General features: G+C 47.0%; 1 protein-coding gene across 5 annotated transcripts in view; it reads left to right on the top strand.

The window, feature by feature from the left end:
* arfip2 (ADP ribosylation factor interacting protein 2) overlaps positions 1 to 18789 on the top strand; it is a 36278-nt gene that overhangs the window by 12259 nt on the left and 5230 nt on the right. For 3 of the 5 annotated variants that reach the window (XM_031897456.1, XM_031897457.1, XM_031897455.1), the window contains exons 2-6: positions 420 to 525; positions 8406 to 8514; positions 9970 to 10032; positions 17877 to 17992; positions 18182 to 18403. In XM_031897456.1, coding sequence (XP_031753316.1) covers positions 427 to 525; positions 8406 to 8514; positions 9970 to 10032; positions 17877 to 17992; positions 18182 to 18403 — 609 coding nt within the window. In that variant the 5' untranslated portion in view covers positions 420 to 426. Of the gene's footprint in view, positions 1 to 419; positions 526 to 8405; positions 8515 to 9969; positions 10033 to 17876; positions 17993 to 18181; positions 18404 to 18789 lie in introns of those variants that run through there. The other 2 variants (XM_031897458.1, XM_031897459.1) reach the window with 2 other exon arrangements.

Here is an 18789-nt window from a genome sequence, read left to right as displayed (position 1 = left end):
GTATCAGGAGTCAGAACCAGCAGTGCAGGGAAGGGAAAGGGACAGACACAGTGACAGTTACACATAACTATAAACCCAGTGAGAATGAGGAATGAATGGATATTGGGGAGTTGTATCAGGAGTCAGAACCAGCAGTGCAGTGAGAATGAGGAATGAATGAATACTGGGAGGTTGCACACAATGACACTCATGCAGGGGTGGGTGCCATTAATACCCCGGGTACCTATTCTGCCCCAGGTAACCTCCCCCTTCCACTTATTGACACCTCTATCACAGCTGTGAGATGTACCTGCCCTTTTTAACTGCCCCAGACACCTTCATCTGTGTTATTGGTGCCGCCTGTATTGTTACTGTGCTCCTGTGGGATTGGCCCCTGTTGGTACCAGTACCAGTGTGTAACAGACTGTGTGTCCCCCCAGGATAACGATGTCTGATGGGATCATGAGCAAAGCTGCCACCATGGAAATTGCCATCAGCAGGAATGGGGTGTCGGGGGCGCTGCACGAGGATGAGAGTCTGGAGCAGGTGGGTCACTATTACTCTGCGTGTAGGTATCATTGGGGGGGTCTTACTCTGCGTGTAGGTATCATTGGGGGGTCTTACTCTGCGTGTAGGTATCATTGGGGGGTCTTACTCTGCGTGTAGGTATCATTGGGGGGTCTTACTCTGCGTGTAGGTATCATTGGGGGGTCTTACTCTGCGTGTAGGTATCATTGGGGGGTCTTACTCTGCGTGTAGGTATCATTGGGGGGTCTTACTCTGCGTGTAGGTATCATTGGGGGGTCTTACTCTGCGTGTAGGTATCATTGGGGGGGTCTTACTCTGCGTGTAGGTATCATTGGGGGGTCTTACTCTGTGTGTAGGTATCATTGGGGGATCTTACTCTGCGTGTAGGTATCATTGGGGGGTCTTACTCTGCGTGTAGGTATCATTGGGTGGGTCATGAGTATATAGGTAGGTTTGGGTATATATGAGTATATAGGTAGGTATGGGCATATATTAGTATATACAGTAGGTAGGTATGGGTATATATGAGTATATAGGTAGGTGTGGGTATATATGAGTATATAGGTAGGTGTGGGTGTACATGAGTATATAGGTGGGTGTGGGTATATATGAGTATATAGGTTGGTGTGGGTATATATGAGTATATAGGTAGGTTTGGGTATATATGAGTATATAGGTAGGTATGGGTATATATGAGTATATAGGTAGGTGTGGGAATATATGAGTATATAGGTAGGTATGGGTATATATGAGTATATAGGTAGGTATGGGTATATATGAGTATATAGGTAGGTGTGGGTATATATGAGTATATAGGTAGGTATGGGTATATATGAGTATATAGGTAGGTTTGGGTATATATGAGTATATAGGTAGGTATGGGTATATATTAGTATATACAGTAGGTAGGTATGGGTATATATGAGTATATGGGTAGGTATGGGTGTATATGAGTATATAGGTAGGTATGGGTATATATGAGTATATAGGTAGGTATGGGTGTATATGAGTATATAGGTAGGTATGGGTGTATATGAGTATATAGGTAGGTATGGGTGTATATGAGTATATAGGTAGGTGTGGGTGTATATGAGTATATAGGTAGGTGTGGGTATATATGAGTATATAGGTAGGTGTGGGTATATATGAGTATATAGGTAGGTATGGGTATATATGAGTATATAGGTAGGTATGGGTATATATGAGTATATAGGTAGGTGTGGGTATATATGAGTATATAGGTAGGTGTGGGTATATATGAGTATATAGGTAGGTATGGGTATATATGAGTATATAGGTAGGTGTGGGAATATATGAGTATATAGGTAGGTATGGGTATATATGAGTATATAGGTAGGTTTGGGTATATATGAGTATATAGGTAGGTATGGGTATATATGAGTATATAGGTAGGTATGGGTATATATTAGTATATACAGTAGGTAGGTATGGGTATATATGAGTATATAGGTAGGTATGGGTGTATATGAGTATATAGGTAGGTATGGGTGTATATGAGTATATAGGTAGGTATGGGTATATATGAGTATATAGGTAGGTATGGGTGTATATGAGTATATAGGTAGGTGTGGGTGTATATGAGTATATAGGTAGGTGTGGGTGTATATGAGTATATAGGTAGGTTTGGGTATATATGAGTATATAGGTAGGTGTGGGTGTATATGAGTATATAGGTAGGTTTGGGTATATATGAGTATATAGGTAGGTATGGGTATATATGAGTATATAGGTAGGTATGGGTATATATGAGTATATAGGTAGGTATGGGTATATATTAGTATATACAGTAGGTAGGTATGGGTATATTTGAGTATATAGATAGGTATGGGTGTATATGAGTATATAGGTAGGTATGGGTGTATATGAGTATATAGGTAGGTGTGGGTATATATGAGTATATAGGTAGGTATGGGTATATATGAGTATATAGGTAGGTATGGGTATATATTAGTATATACAGTAGGTAGGTATGGGTATATTTGAGTATATAGATAGGTATGGGTGTATATGAGTATATAGGTAGGTATGGGTGTATATGAGTATATAGGTAGGTATGGGTATATATGAGTATATAGGTAGGTATGGGTATATATGAGTATATAGGTAGGTATGGGTATATATTAGTATATACAGTAGGTAGGTATGGGTATATTTGAGTATATAGATAGGTATGGGTGTATATGAGTATATAGGTAGGTATGGGTGTATATGAGTATATAGGTAGGTATGGGTGTATATGAGTATATAGGTAGGTATGGGTGTATATGAGTATATAGGTAGGTATGGGTGTATATGAGTATATACAGTGGCTTGCAAAAGTATTCGGCCCCCTTGAACTTTTCCACATTTTGTCACATTACAGCCACAAACATGAATCAATTTTATTGGAATTCCACGGGAAAGCCCAATACAAAGTGGGGTACACGGGAAAGCCCAATACAAAGTGGGGTACACGGGAAAGCCCAATACAAAGTGGGGTACACGGGAAAGCCCAATACAAAGTGGGGTACACGGGAGAGACCAATACAAAGTGGGGTACACGGGAGAGACCAATACAAAGTGGGGTACACGGGAAAGCCCAATACAAAGTGGGGTACACGGGAAAGCCCAATACAAAGTGGGGTACACGGGAGAGACCAATACAAAGTGGGGTACACGGGAAAGCCCAATACAAAGTGGGGTACACGGGAGAGACCAATACAAAGTGGGGTACACGTGAGAAGTGGAAGGAAAATCATACATGATTCCAAACATTTGTTACAAATAAATAAGCGCAAAGTGGGGTGTGCGTAATTATTCAGCCCCCTTGGGTCTGAGTGCAGTCAGTTGCCCATAGACATTGCCTGATGAGTGCTAATGACTAAATAGAGTGCCCCTGTGTGTAATCTAATGTCAGTACAAATACAGCTGCTCTGTGACGGCCTCAGAGGTTGCTAAGGGAATATTGGGAGCAACAACACCATGAAGCCCAAAGAACACACCAGACAGGTCAGGGATAAAGTTATTGAGAAATATAAAGCAGGCTTAGGCTACAAACAGATTCCCAAAGCCTTGAACCTCCCACGGAGCCCTGTTCCACCGATCATTCAGAAATGGCAGGAGTATGGCACAACTGTAACCCTACCCAGGCACGGCCCCCCCCCCTAAACTCACAGGCCCAACAAGCGCTGATCAGAAATGCAGCCAAGGGGCCCATGGTGACTCTGGGGGGGCTGCAGGGATCTACAGCTCAGGGGGGGGAATCTGTCCGACAACTATTAGTCGGGCACTGCACAAAGTTGGCCTTAATGGAAGAGTGGCAAGAAGAAAGCCATTGGTAACAGAAAACCATAAGAAGTCCCGTTTGCAGTTTGCCACAAGCCATGTGGGGGGGGGGGGGGGCAGCAAACATGTGGGAGAAGGGGCTCTGGTCAGATGAGACCAAAATGGAACTTTTTGGCCAAAATGCAAAACGCTATGTGTGGCGGAAAACTAACCCTGCACATCACTCTGAACTCACCATCCCCACTGTCACATATGGGGGGGCAGCATCATGCTCTGGGGGGGCTTCAGCAGGGACAGGGAAGCTGCTCAGAGTTGGTGGGAAGATGGATGGAGCCAAATACAGGGCAATCTTGGAAGAAAACCTCTTGGAGTCTGCAAAAGACTTGAGACTGGGGCGGAGGTTCCCCTTCCAGCAGGGCAACGACCCTAAACATAAAGCCAGGGCAACAATGGGTTAAACATATCCATGTGTTAGACTGGCCCAATCACAGCCCAGATCTAAATCCAATGGAGAATCTGTGGCAAGATCTGAAAACTGCTGTTCCCAAAGGCTGACCATCTAATCTGACTGAGCTGGAGCTGTTTTGCAAAGAAGAATGGGCAAGGATTTCAGTCTGTAGATGGGCAAAGCGGGTAGAGACATACCCTAAAGCCTGGCAGCTGGAATTGCAGCAAAAGGGGGTTCTACAGAGTATTGGGGGGCTGAATAATTACGCACACCCCACTTTGCACTTATTTATTTGTAAAAAATGTTTGGAATCATGTATGATTTTCCTTCCACTTCTCATGTGTACCCCACTTTGTATTGGGCTTTCCCGTGTACCCCACTTTGTATTGGGCTTTCCCGTGTACCCCACTTTGTATTGGTCTTTCCCGTGTACCCCACTTTGTATTGGTCTCTCCCGTGTACCCCACTTTGTATTGGGCTTTCCCGTGTACCCCACTTTGTATTGGGCTTTCCCGTGTACCCCACTTTGTATTGGGCTTTCCCGTGGAATTCCAATAAAATGGATTCATGTTTGTGGCTGTAATGTGACAAAATGTGGGAAAGTTCAAGGGGGCTGAATACTTTTGCAAGCCACTGTAGGTAGGTATGGGTATATATGAGTATATAGGTAGGTGTGGGTATATATGAGTATATAGGTAGGTATGGGTGTATATGAGTATATAGGTAGGTATGGGTATATATGAGTATATAGGTAGGTATGGGTATATATGAGTATATAGGTAGGTATGGGTGTATATGAGTATATAGGTAGGTGTGGGTATATATGAGTATATAGGTAGGTGTGGGTATATATGAGTATATAGGTAGGTATGGGTGTATATGAGTATATAGGTAGGTATGGGTATATATGAGTATATAGGTAGGTATGGGTATATATGAGTATATAGGTAGGTATGGGTGTATATGAGTATATAGGTAGGTATGGGTATATATGAGTATATAGGTAGGTGTGGGTGTATATGAGTATATAGGTTGGTGTGGGTATATATGAGTATATAGGTAGGTATGGGTATATATGAGTATATAGGTGGGTGTGGGTATATATGAGTATATAGGTAGGTGTGGGTGTATATGAGTATATAGGTAGGTGTGGGTGTATATGAGTATATAGGTAGGTGTGGGTGTATATGAGTATATAGGTAGGTGTGGGTGTATATGAGTATATAGGTAGGTGTGGGTATATATGAGTATATAGGTAGGTATGGGTATATATGAGTATATAGGTAGGTATGGGTATATATGAGTATATAGGTAGGTATGGGTATATATGAGTATATAGGTAGGTATGGGTATATATGAGTATATAGGTAGGTATGGGTATATATGAGTATATAGGTAGGTATGGGTATATATGAGTATATAGGTAGAAACAACAACAAGAGATCCTCTGCACTCACCCATTATCAATATATAGGACATTAAGACATTCTGTGCATTGAGCTACTAAGAAATGCCCTTCCCTTTAAGCAAAACAGGGATTGTTTGTCCACATACAGTGGAGGAAATAATGATTTGACCCCTCACTGATTTTGTAAGTTTGTCCAATGACAAAGAAATGAAAAGTCTCAGAACAGTATCATTTCAATGGTAGGTGTAACAGTGGCAGATAGCACATCAAAAGGAAAATTGAAAAAATAACTTTAAATAAAAGATAGCAACTGATTTGCATTTCATTGAGTGAAATAAGTTTTTGAACCCCTACCAACCATTAAGAGTTCTGGCTCCCACAGAGTGGTTAGACACTTCTACTCAATTAGTCAACCTCATTAAGGCACCTGTCTTAACTAGTCACCTGTATAAAAGACACCTGTCCACAGAATCAATCAATCAAGCAGACTCCAAACTCTCCAACATGGGAAAGACCAAAGAGCTGCCCAAGGATGTCAGAGACAAAATTGTAGACCTGCACAAGGCTGGAATGGGCTACAAAACCATTAGCAAGAAGCTGGGAGAGAAGGTGACAACTGTTGGTGCGATTGTTGGAAAATGGAAGGAGCACAAAATGACCATCAATCGACCTCGCTCTGGGGCTCCACGCAAGATCTCACCTCGTGGGGTGTCAATGATTCTGAGAAAGGTGAAAAAGCATCCTAGAACTACACGGGAGGAGTTAGTTACTGACCTCAAATTAGCAGGGACCACAGTCACCAAGAAAACCATTGGAAACACATTACACCGCAATGGATTAAAATCCTGCAGGGCTCGCAAGGTCCCCCTGCTCAAGAAGGCACATGTGCAGGCCTGAAGTTTGCCAATGAACACCTGAATGATTCTGTGAGTGACTGGGAGAAGGTGCTGTGGTCTGATGAGACCAAAATAGAGCTCTTTGGCATTAACTCAACTCGCTGTGTTTGGAGGAAGAAAAATGCTGCCTATGACCCCCAAAACACCGTCCCCACCGTCAAGCATGGGGGTGGAAACATTTTGCTTTGGGGGTGTTTTTCTGCTAAGGGCACAGGACAACTTATTCGCATTAATGGGAAAATGGACGGAGCCATGTATCGTGAAATCCTGAACGACAACCTCCTTCCCTCTGCCAGGAAACAGAAAAGGGGTCGTGGATGGGTGTTCCAGCACGACAATGACCCAAAACATACAGCAAAGGCAACAAAGGAGTGGCTCAAGAAGAAGCACATTAAGGTCATGGAGTGGCCTAGTCAGTCTCCGGACCTTAATCCAATAGAAAACCTATGGAGGGAGCTCAAGCTCAGAGTTGCACAGAGACAGAAACCTTAGGGATTTAGAGATGATCTGCAAAGAGGAGTGGGACCAACATTCCTCCTAAAATGGGCGCAAACTTGCTCATCAATTACAAGAAACGTTTGGCCTCTGTGCTTGCAAACAAGGGCTTTTCCACTAAGTATTAAGTCTTTTTTTGTTAGAGGGTTCAAAAACTTATTTCACTCAATGAAATGCAAATCAGTTGCTATCTTTTATTTCAAGTTCTTTTTTCCATTTTCCTTTTGATGTGCTATCTGCCACTGTTACACCTACCATTGAAATGATACTGTTCTGAGACTTTTCATTTCTTTGTCATTGGACAAACTTGCACAATCAGTGAGGGGTCAAATCATTATTTCCTCCACTGTATTGCAATATACTTCAAGCTGGCCAACTGTGTCAGTCATCCCTTTTGACCAGTTCCTACACTGACTTATGCGATTCATTAGGAATTCTGCTGCTTCAATATACATTTAGCCAAGGGACTAAGTTTTACCTGCAACTTTCTTGCTTTCAAGGTTAAAACTCCCATATGCTAGCCCTTTTATTGGCTCCACTGGGATCACCTGACTGGAGCTGGGAAGGGTGGGAGCTGGCCACTGCTCCTGTATAAGCTATAGCAAAAAAAGGGAAAGTTGTAAGAGTATATAGGTAGGTATGGGTATATATGAGTATATAGGTAGGTATGGGTATATAGGTTGGTATGGGTATATATGAGTATATAGGTAGGTATGGGTATATATGAGTATATAGGTAGGTATGGGTGTATATGAGTATATAGGTAGGTATGGGTATATATGAGTATATAGGTAGGTGTGGGTGTATATGAGTATACAGGTAGGTGTGGGTATATATGAGTATATAGGTAGGTATGGGTATATATGAGTATATAGGTAGGTGTGGGTGTATATGAGTATACAGGTAGGTGTGGGTATATATGAGTATATAGGTAGGTATGGGTATATATGAGTATATAGGTAGGTGTGGGTGTATATGAGTATACAGGTAGGTGTGGGTATATATGAGTATATAGGTAGGTATGGGTATATATGAGTATATAGGTAGGTGTGGGTGTATATGAGTATACAGGTAGGTGTGGGTATATATGAGTATATAGGTAGGTATGGGTATATATGAGTATATAGGTAGGTGTGGGTGTATATGAGTATACAGGTAGGTGTGGGTATATATGAGTATATAGGTAGGTATGGGTATATATGAGTATATAGGTAGGTGTGGGTGTATATGAGTATACAGGTAGGTGTGGGTGTATATGAGTATACAGGTAGGTGTGGGTGTATATGAGTATATAGGTAGGTGTGGGTGTATATGAGTATACAGGTAGGTATATACACAGGTAACGGTGTCCCCGCTCTGCTCACAGGACCTACAGCAGGTGATGGTTTCGGGGCCGAATCTCAATGAGACGAGTATCGTGTCGGGCGGATATGGGGGCACCGCAGAGGGGATCATTCCCACCGGCACCATTAAAGGTAACTGTAATTATATCGGGGCCCCCCCAAGCGCAAGTACTTACCTGCCCCTCCCCATTGCCATGTACCCCTGCCATTTAGATAAAGGTACCCCCGCCATTGAGACAGAGGTACCCCCGCCATTGAGACAGAGGTACCCCCGCCATTGAGACAGAGGTACCCCCGCCATTGAGACAGAGGTACCCCCACCATTGAGACAGAGGTACCCCCGCCATTGAGACAGAGGTACCCCCGCCATTGAGACAGAGGTACCCCCGCCATTGAGACAGAGGTACCCCCGCCATGAGACAGAGGTACCCCCGCCATTGAGACAGAGGTACCCCCGCCATTGAGACAGAGGTACCCCCGCCATTGAGACAGAGGTACCCCCGCCATTGAGACAGAGGTACCCCCGCCATTGAGACAGAGGTACCCCCGCCATTGAGACAGAGGTACCCCCGCCATTGAGACAGAGGTACCCCCGCCATTGAGACAGAGGTACCCCCGCCATTGAGACAGAGGTACCCCCGCCATTGAGACAGAGGTACCCCCGCCATTGAGACAAAGGTACCCCCGCCATTGAGATAAAGGTACCCCCGCCATTTAGATAAAGGTACCCCCGCCATTTAGATAAAGGTACCCTAGCCGTTGAGACAGAGGTACCCCGGCAGTTGAGGCAGAGGTACCCCCGCCATTTAGATAAAGGTACCCCCGCCATTTAGATAAAGGTACCCCCGCCATTTAGATAAAGGTACCCCAGCCGTTGAGGCAGAGGTACCCCGGCAGTTGAGGCAGAGGTACCCCGGCAGTTGAGGCAGAGGTACCCCGGCAGTTGAGGCAGAGGTACCCCGGCAGTTGAGGCAGAGGTACCCCGGCAGTTGAGGCAGAGGTACCCCGGCAGTTGAGGCAGAGGTACCCCGGCAGCTGAGGCAGAGGTACCCCGGCAGTTGAGGCAGAGGTACCCCGGCAGTTGAGGCAGAGGTACCCCGTCAGTTGAGGCAGAGGTACCCCGGCAGCTGAGGCAGAGGTACCCCGGCAGCTGAGGCAGAGGTACCCCGGCAGCTGAGGCAGAGGTACCCCGGCAGCTGAGGCAGAGGTACCCCGGCAGCTGAGGCAGAGGTACCCCGGCAGCTGAGGCAGAGGTACCCCGGCAGCTGAGGCAGAGGTACCCCGGCAGCTGAGGCAGAGGTACCCCCGCCATTGAGACAGAGGTACCCCGCGATTTCGCTTTAATATAGTATTTCATTCCGTACCAGTTATGGCGCTGATGTGAGTGCGAGAGAGAGACATGATTCTGCCTCACAGGGGGGTAACTCAGCAGAACTTTGCCTAATTGGCTATTTTATTTGGGTTGCAGTAGTCACGGGGGGGCGGGCTGTAGGTAGCCTATATTGTGTGTATGTGAATAGGCCCCACAGCGCCCCGTGTTCCACCTTCCTATTGGATCTCACAGCCTGGTTATCTGGTTCTGTTTAGGGCCGGCGGTGCAGTTTAACCCCAACTACATTGGAGTGCGGCCCCCACATGCGCAGACGCAAGGTTTTCACTCTTTGTTTTCTTTATTCTTTGGCAAAACTTGGCTTCTGGCCTGTGGGGTCTCCGGCACTTTCCTATTTCCCTCTGCTTCAATGTGGAACCTTTTCTATTATTCCTCCTACAATAACGGGCCTTCTCCTTACAGTCACTAGCCTCTTTGGCTTCCTGCTCCTCCCAATGGCACGGGCCTTCTCCTTACAGTCACTAGCCTCTTTGGTTTCCTTCTCCTCCCAATGGCATGGGCCTTCTCCTTACAGTCACTAGCCTCTTTGGCTTCCTGCTCCTCCCAATGCCATGGGCCTTCTCCTTACAGTCACTAGCCTCTTTGGCTTCCTGCTCCTCCCAGTGGCATGGGCCTTCTCCTTACAGTCACTAGCCTCTTTGGCTTCCTGCTCCTCCCAATGGTATGGGCCTTCTCCTTACATTCACTAGCCTCTTTGGTTTCCTGCTCCTCCCATTGACATGGGCCTTCTCCTTACAGTCACTAGCCTCTTTGGTTTCCTTCTCCTCCCAATGGCATGGGCCTTCTCCTTACAGTCACTAGCCTCTTTGGTTTCCTTCTCCTCCCAATGGCATGGGCCTTCTCCTTACAGTCACTAGCCTCTTTGGCTTCCTGCTCCTCCCAATGGCATGGGCCTTCTCCTTACAGCCACTAGCCTCTTTGGTTTCCTTCTCCTCCCAATGACATGGGCCTTCTCCTTACAGTCACTAGCCTCTTTGGTTTCCTTCTCCTCCCAATGGCATGGGCCTTCTCCTTACATTCACTAGCCTCTTTGGCTTCCTGTTCCTCCCAATGGCATGGGCCTTCTCCTTACAGCCACTAGCCTCTTTGGTTTCCTTCTCCTCCCAATGACATGGGCCTTCTCCTTACAGTCACTAGCCTCTTTGGTTTCCTTCTCCTCCCAATGGCATGGGCCTTCTCCTTACAGTCACTAGCCTCTTTGGCTTCCTGCTCCTCCCAATGGCATGGGCCTTCTCCTTACAGCCACTAGCCTCTTTGGTTTCCTTCTCCTCCCAATGACATGGGCCTTCTCCTTACAGTCACTAGCCTCTTTGGCTTCCTGCTCCTCCCAATGGCATGGGCCTTCTCCTTACAGTCACTAGCCTCTTTGGTTTCCTGCTCCTCCCAATGGCATGGGCCTTCTCCTTACAGTCACTAGCCTCTTTGGTTTCCTTCTCCTCCCAATGGCATGGGCCTTCTCCTTACATTCACTAGCCTCTTTGGCTTCCTGTTCCTCCCAATGGCATGGGCCTTCTCCTTACAGCCACTAGCCTCTTTGGTTTCCTTCTCCTCCCAATGACATGGGCCTTCTCCTTACAGTCACTAGCCTCTTTGGTTTCCTTCTCCTCCCAATGGCATGGGCCTTCTCCTTACATTCACTAGCCTCTTCGGTTTCCTAGGATGTGTGCGAGTATATGGATAGGATGTGTGCTTGTATATGGATAGGATGTATGCGCGTATATGGATAGGATGTGTGCGTGTGTATATGGATAGGATGTGTGTATGTGTATATATGGAAAGGATATGTGCGCGTGTATATGGATAGGATGTGTGCGTATATATGGATAGGATGTGTGTATGTGTATATATGGAAAGGATATGTGCGCTTGTATATGGATAGGATGTTTGCTCGTATATGGATAGGATGTGTGCGTGTGTATGGATAGGATGTGTGCGTGTGTATGGATAGGATGTGTGCGTGTGTATATATTGAAAGGATATGTGCGCGTGTATATGGATAGGATGTGTGCGCGTATATGGATAGGATGTGTGCGCGTATATGGATAGGATGTGTGCGCGTATATGGATAGGATGTGTGCGCGTATATGGATAGGATGTGTGCGCGTATATGGATAGGATGTGTGCGCGTGTATATGGATAGGATGTGTGCGCGTGTATATGGATAGGATGTGTGCGCGTATATGGATAGGATGTGTGCGCGTATATGGATATGTCTATGAAGATTCTCATTCATCCAGGTCATGATATACACTATCTAGAAGAATTAAGTCTAAAACAACTGGACTTTTTCTGAGTTTTTTCTTGAAAACGTTTCCCCACTCATCCGAGTGGCTTCTTCAGTTCAAATGACTGGTAGGGAATTCCCCGGTATTTAAACCCTTGATGGTAGTAGAGTCACAGGCATCCAATCACAATGGTTCCACTGAACTTGTTCAGTTAGGTGTTAGCTGAAACTGTCCCTACCAGTCATTTGAACTGAAGAAGCCACTCGGATGAGTGGGGAAACGTTTTCAAGAAAAAACTCAGAAAAAGTCCAGTTGTTTTAGACTTAATTCTTCTAGATAGTGTATATGGATAGAATGTGTGTGTATATATAATATATGGATAGGATGTGTGTGTATATATAATATATGGATAGGATGTGTGTGTATATGGATAGGATGTGTGTGTATATATAATATATGGATAGGATGTGTGTATATGGATAGGATGTGTGTGTATATATAATATATGGATAGGATGTGTGTGTATATATAATATATGGATAGGATGTGTGTGTATATATAATATATGGATAGGATGTGTGTGTATATATAATATATGGATAGGATGTGTGTGTATATATAATATATGGATAGGATGTGTGTGTATATATAATATATGGATAGGATGTGTGTGTGTATATAATATATGGATAGGATGTGTGTGTGTATATATATAATATATGGATAGGATGTGTGTGTATATATAATATATGGATAGGATGTGTGTGTATATATAATATATGGATAGGATGTGTGTGTATATATAATATATGGATAGGATGTGTGTGTATATATAATATATGGATAGGATGTGTGTGTATATATAATATATGGATAGGATGTGTGTGTATATATAATATATGGATAGGATGTGTGTGTGTATATATATAATATATGGATAGGATGTGTGTGTATATATAATATATGGATAGGATGTGTGTGTATATATAATATATGGATAGGATGTGTGTACGTGACGTCAGTACGCACGGGCGCACCCCTGTTCAAATGCCACCCTGAAGAGTTTCCCACCATGGATCATGGCAGAAGCTCCCCCGATATAAAAGTCAGAAGAGGTGAATAAACCCCCAGTCATGTTACCCGAGTCATTGGCTACACTTTTATTTCTCTGGTCATAAATCTGCAGATGAACTTGTGTGGTGTTCACACCGCCACTAGCTGTCAGTTTGCTTCTCTTGCCTTGACCTCCTGTGCTCAGACCAACTGGGCCAGCCAGAGAATCGCATTGGCCTAAGGTCAAATTGACTTTTAGGGGCATTGGCCACCAATGTTAATTGGAAAAAAAAATACCGTCAAATACCGTGACAGCACTAGGGTATAGAACCGCCACTCCCTTCTGACCTCTCTGAGCAAACTGCTTCCTGGCCATGGGACCTCCCTGCCCCTCCCCCTGAGGCAGTAGCCACTCCCACGTGCCATTCTTGCAGGGGGGCTTTAGCAGTCAATGGAGAGACCTTGTGGCACTTTAGCAGGGGCAGCAGTGCTCTCTTTATTATCAATGCAACCCCTTCTTGTGAGGGGGGGCATTCTGTGCTCTGGGGTGTATTGCCCCAGCAGGAGTCAGTGGGGTATTCCCCCATAGGGTTATTTAGTGCCTGGTGTAGCTCCTCCTTCCGGGCAGTACCATTAAAGGGCACAGGGGGAGACTCAGTGGACTGTTGTGCTCTGGACTGTAACAGTTTATTTACAGAACTATGTCATTGTGCTCATGATGTCATTGTGCTCATGATGTCATTGTGCTCATGATGTCATTGTGTTCATGATGTCATTGTGCTCATGATGTCATTGTGTTCATGATGTCATTGTGCTCATGATGTCATTGTGCTCATGATGTCATTGTGTTCATGATGTCTTTGTGTTCATGATGTCATCGTATTCATGATTCATTGTTTTCATTTTGTAACATATTCCATTCTGACCAATCATTTTGCTCTGTATCTCTTGCCTTCCAATACTCCCCTTGTCTTAACCCCCCTTTCCATCTCTCCAATGTATATTGCCCCTTATATTGCCCCTCTCCCAATGGCTCCTACTTGCTCACCCTTTCCCATCTCTCTGGCTGCCTCACCCTAATGCCATCTCTCCTTTCTCTCCGGTTCCGACCCATTCTCCTGCTTCTGGTGTCACTGGGCCATTCCATGATATAATGTTATTCTCTAATATAAACCTGTAACCAGAACCACATGCTTGCTTCGGCACCGCCCCATATCCAAGGGCTCCAATCATCTCTCCCTCCTCATCCGCTGCATTCAGGATAGCCAATCAGGAGAGGGACTCAGGTAGCGTGAGTGTAGAGAGTGAGTCTGGGTGTGTGTGAGTGAGTCTGGGAGTGTGTGTGTGAGTGAGAGTCTGGGAGTGTGTGTGGGAGTGTGTGTATGTGTCTGGGAGTGTGTGAGTGTGTGTGTGAGTGAGTCTGGGAGTGTGTGTGTGTGTGTGTGTGAGTGAGAGTCTGGGAGTGTGTGTGTGTGTGTGTGTGTGTGTGAGTGAGAGTGTGGGAGTGTGTGTATGTGTCTGGGAGTGTGTGAGTGTGTGTGTGTGAGTGAGTCTGGGAGTGTTTGTGTGTGTGTGTGTGTGTGTGAGAGTGAGTCTGGGAGTGTGTGTGTGAGTCTGGGAGCGTGTGTGTGAGTCTGGGAGCGTGTGTGTGAGTCTGGGAGCGTGTGTGTGAGTCTGGGAGCGTGTGTGTGAGTCTGGGAGCGTGTGTGTGAGTCTGGGAGTGTGTGTGTGAGTCTGGGAGTGTGTGTGTGTGAGTCTGGGAGTGTGTGTGTGTGTGTGTGTGTGAGTCTGGGAGTGTGTGTGTGAGTCTGGGAGTGTGTGTGTGAGTCTGGGAGTGTGTGTGTGTGTGAGTCTGGGAGTGTGTGTGTGTGTGAGTCTGGGAGTGTGTGTGTGAGTGAGTCTGGGAGTGTGTGTGTGTGTGTGAGTGTGTGAGTCTGGGAGTGTGTGTGTGAGTGTGTGAGTCTGGGAGTGTGTGTGTGAGTGTGTGAGTCTGGGAGTGTGTGTGTGAGTGTGTGAGTCTGGGAGTGTGTGTGTGAGTCTGGGAGTGTGTGTGTGAGTGTGTGAGTCTGGGAGTGTGTGTGTGAGTGTGTGAGTCTGGGAGTGTGTGTGTGAGTCTGGGAGTGTGTGTGTGAGTGTGTGAGTCTGGGAGTGTGTGTGTGAGTGTGAGTGAATGTGTCTTGGGGCCGGGCTGGCTGCTTTATGGGCTCTCATGGGGGCTCCGTAGGTTCCCATTAGGAATGTACCGAATCCACTTTTCCAGATTTGGCTTTGTCCGACCCCCCGAATCCTTCATAAAGGCTTTGTCCGACCCCCCGAATCCTTCATAAAGGCTTTGTCCGACCCCCCGAATCCTTCATAAAGGCTTTGTCCAACCCCCCGAATCCTTCATAAAGGCTTTGTCCGACCCCCCGAATCCTTCATAAAGGCTTTGTCCGACCCCCCGAATCCTTCATAAAGGCTTTGTCCGACCCCCCGAATCCTTCATAAAGGCTTTGTCCGACCCCCCGAATCCTTCATAAAGGCTTTGTCCGACCCCCCGAATCCTTCATAAAGGCTTTGTCCGACCCCCCGAATCCTTCATAAAGGCTTTGTCCGACCCCCCGAATCCTTCGTAAAGGCTTTGTCCGACCCCCCGAATCCTTCATAAAGGCTTTGTCCGACCCCCCGAATCCTTCATAAAGGCTTTGTCCGACCCCCCGAATCCTTCATAAAGGCTTTGTCCGACCCCCCGAATCCTTCATAAAGGCTTTGTCCGACCCCCCGAATCCTTCATAAAGGCTTTGTCCGACCCCCCGAATCCTTCATAAAGGCTTTGTCCGACCCCCCGAATCCTTCGTAAAGGCTTTGTCCGACCCCCCGAATCCTTCGTAAAGGCTTTGTCCGACCCCCCGAATCCTTCGTAAAGGCTTTGTCCGACCCCCCGAATCCTTCGTAAAGGCTTTGTCCGACCCCCCGAATCCTTCGTAAAGGCTTTGTCCGACCCCCCGAATCCTTCGTAAAGGCTTTGTCCGACCCCCCGAATCCTTCGTAAAGGCTTTGTCCGACCCCCCGAATCCTTCGTAAAGGCTTTGTCCGACCCCCCGAATCCTTCGTAAAGGCTTTGTCCGACCCCCCGAATCCTTCGTAAAGGCTTTGTCCGACCCCCCGAATCCTTCGTAAAGGCTTTGTCCGACCCCCCGAATCCTTCGTAAAGGCTTTGTCCGACCCCCCGAATCCTTCGTAAAGGCTTTGTCCGACCCCCCGAATCCTTCGTAAAGGCTTTGTCCGACCCCCCGAATCCTTCGTAAAGGCTTTGTCCGACCCCCCGAATCCTTCGTAAAGGCTTTGTCCGACCCCCCGAATCCTTCGTAAAGGCTTTGTCCGACCCCCCGAATCCTTCGTAAAGGCTTTGTCCGAATACCGACCCGAATCTAATTACATAGCAAAGGGGTAAAAGAGTTGAAAAATTTTCAACTTCCGTGTTTACCTGACAAAAAGTTGTGTGATTTTTAGGATTTAGATTCAGGTTGGCCAGGATGAACCCCAAACCCATTCCTGGTGTCAGTGCGCCCCTAGTGCCCATATATGTGGGTGATGGTGTGTACGTGGGGTTTAGTACCCAGCTATGAGTCCCCCCCTTTCAAAAGGAACAGCATTCATTCCCGCGGAACCCTCGGCCCATTCATTCCCACTGAATCCTCGGCCCATTCATTCCCACTGAATCCTCGGCCCATTCATTCCCACTGAAGTCTCGGCCCATTCATTCCCACTGAAGTCTCGGCCCATTCATTCCCACTGAAGTCTCGGCCAATTCATTCCCACTGAAGTCTCGGCCCATTCATTCCCCACTGAATCCTCGGCCCATTCATTCCCCACTGAATCCTCGGCCCATTCATTCCCCACTGAATCCTCGGCCCATTCATTCCCACTGAAGTCTCGGCCCATTCATTCCCCACTGAATCCTCGGCCCATTCATTCCCACTGAAGTCTCGGCCCATTCATTCCCACTGAAGTCTCGGCCCATTCATTCCCCACTGAATCCTCGGCCCATTCATTCCCCACTGAATCCTCGGCCCATTCATTCCCACTGAAGTCCCCATTCATTCCCCACTGAATCCTCGGCCCATTCATTCCCACTGAATCCTCGGCCCATTCATTCCCACTGAATCCTCGGCCCATTCATTCCCACTGAATCCTCGGCCCATTCATTCCCACTGAATCCTCGGCCCATTCATTCCCACTGAATCCTCGGCCCATTCATTCCCACTGAATCCTCGGCCCATTCATTCCCACTGAATCCTCGGCCCATTCATTCCCACTGAATCCTCGGCCCATTCATTCCCACTGAATCCTCGGCCCATTCATTCCCACTGAAGTCTCGGCCCATTCATTCCCACTGAAGTCTCGGCCCATTCATTCCCCACTGAATCCTCGGCCCATTCATTCCCACTGACCCTCGGCCCATTCATTCCCACTGAAGTCTCGGCCCATTCATTCCCCACTGAATCCTCGGCCCATTCATTCCCACTGAATCCTCGGCCCATTCATTCCCACTGAATCCTCGGCCCATTCATTCCCCACTGACCCTCGGCCCATTCATTCCCACTGACCCTCGGCCCATTCATTCCCACTGAATCCTCGGCCCGTTCAGGTCAGTTTCCAGACTGTGCCCTCTAGTGGCAGCACAGGATACTGCAGCACCCAGTCCGCTCAGTAAGCAAATATTAAAGGAGCCTTTGCTGATTGGATATCGGGGCCCCCCGGCCGCAGGACATTTGGGGGCCCGGAGGAGTTGTAGAGCCACTTTGGGCCACAGCTGATGACGTTTGGGCTTTTTCTGTTCCTAGGGGGCATGTCCCAGCAGTGCTCCTCCCACAACGCGCTCACCTCAGAGGAACTCAGCAGAGGTTTAGCTGTGGAGAAATTTGATCTGGTGAAGAAATGGGGAATAAACACTTATAAAGTAAGAGCCCGAATCCTGGTTCTGACCCGGTCCTCACTATGTCTGTATATCCCTTTCCCATGATCCTCTCTGCTCCACTAACCCTGCCTGAATTCAGTATTCCCTACCCCCCCCCCTGCCCCCAGTGCTTCTGTGCTGCCTGTGCTCTCAGCCCCCCTGTATCATCCTGTCCCTCTCGCCCAATCCCAGTGCACAAAGCAGATGATCTCTGAGCGCTTTGGGCGGGGCACTCGCACCGTCGACCTGGAGCTGGAAACGCAGATTGAGCTTCTGAGGGACACCAAGCGCAAGTACGAGGGGGTCCTCCAGCTGGCACGGGCCCTCACTGCCCACTTCTACAGCCTGGTACAGACTCAGCGGGCCCTCGGCGACGCCTTCTCCGACCTCAGCCAGAAGTCCCCCGAACTGCAGGTGAGTGTGAGCATTCACTTACTGAGTCTGCCCTCACTCAGTCATACTGTGTGTGTGTGTGATATTAAAGGGGAAATATCCCTCCCCTGTGTGATAGGAACCCCGATACTGTGTCTGTGTGATATTAAAGGGGAAATATCCCTCCCCTGTGTGATAGGAACCCCGATACTGTGTCTGTGTGTGATATTAAAGGGGAAATATCCCTCCCCTGTGTGATAGGAACCCCGATACTGTGTGTGTGTGATATTAAAGGGGAAATATCCCTCCCCTGTGTGATAGGAACCCCGATACTGTGTCTGTGTGATATTAAAGGGGAAATATCCCTCCCCTGTGTGATAGGAACCCCGATACTGTGTCTGTGTGATATTAAAGGGGAAATATCCCTC

The sequence above is a fragment of the Xenopus tropicalis genome, chromosome 2, assembly GCF_000004195.4.
Source record: "Xenopus tropicalis strain Nigerian chromosome 2, UCB_Xtro_10.0, whole genome shotgun sequence".
NCBI classification, from domain to species: domain Eukaryota; kingdom Metazoa; phylum Chordata; class Amphibia; order Anura; family Pipidae; genus Xenopus; species Xenopus tropicalis.
Note: the sequence above shows the minus strand (reverse complement) of the source record. Positions and strands in the feature narration are given on the sequence as shown.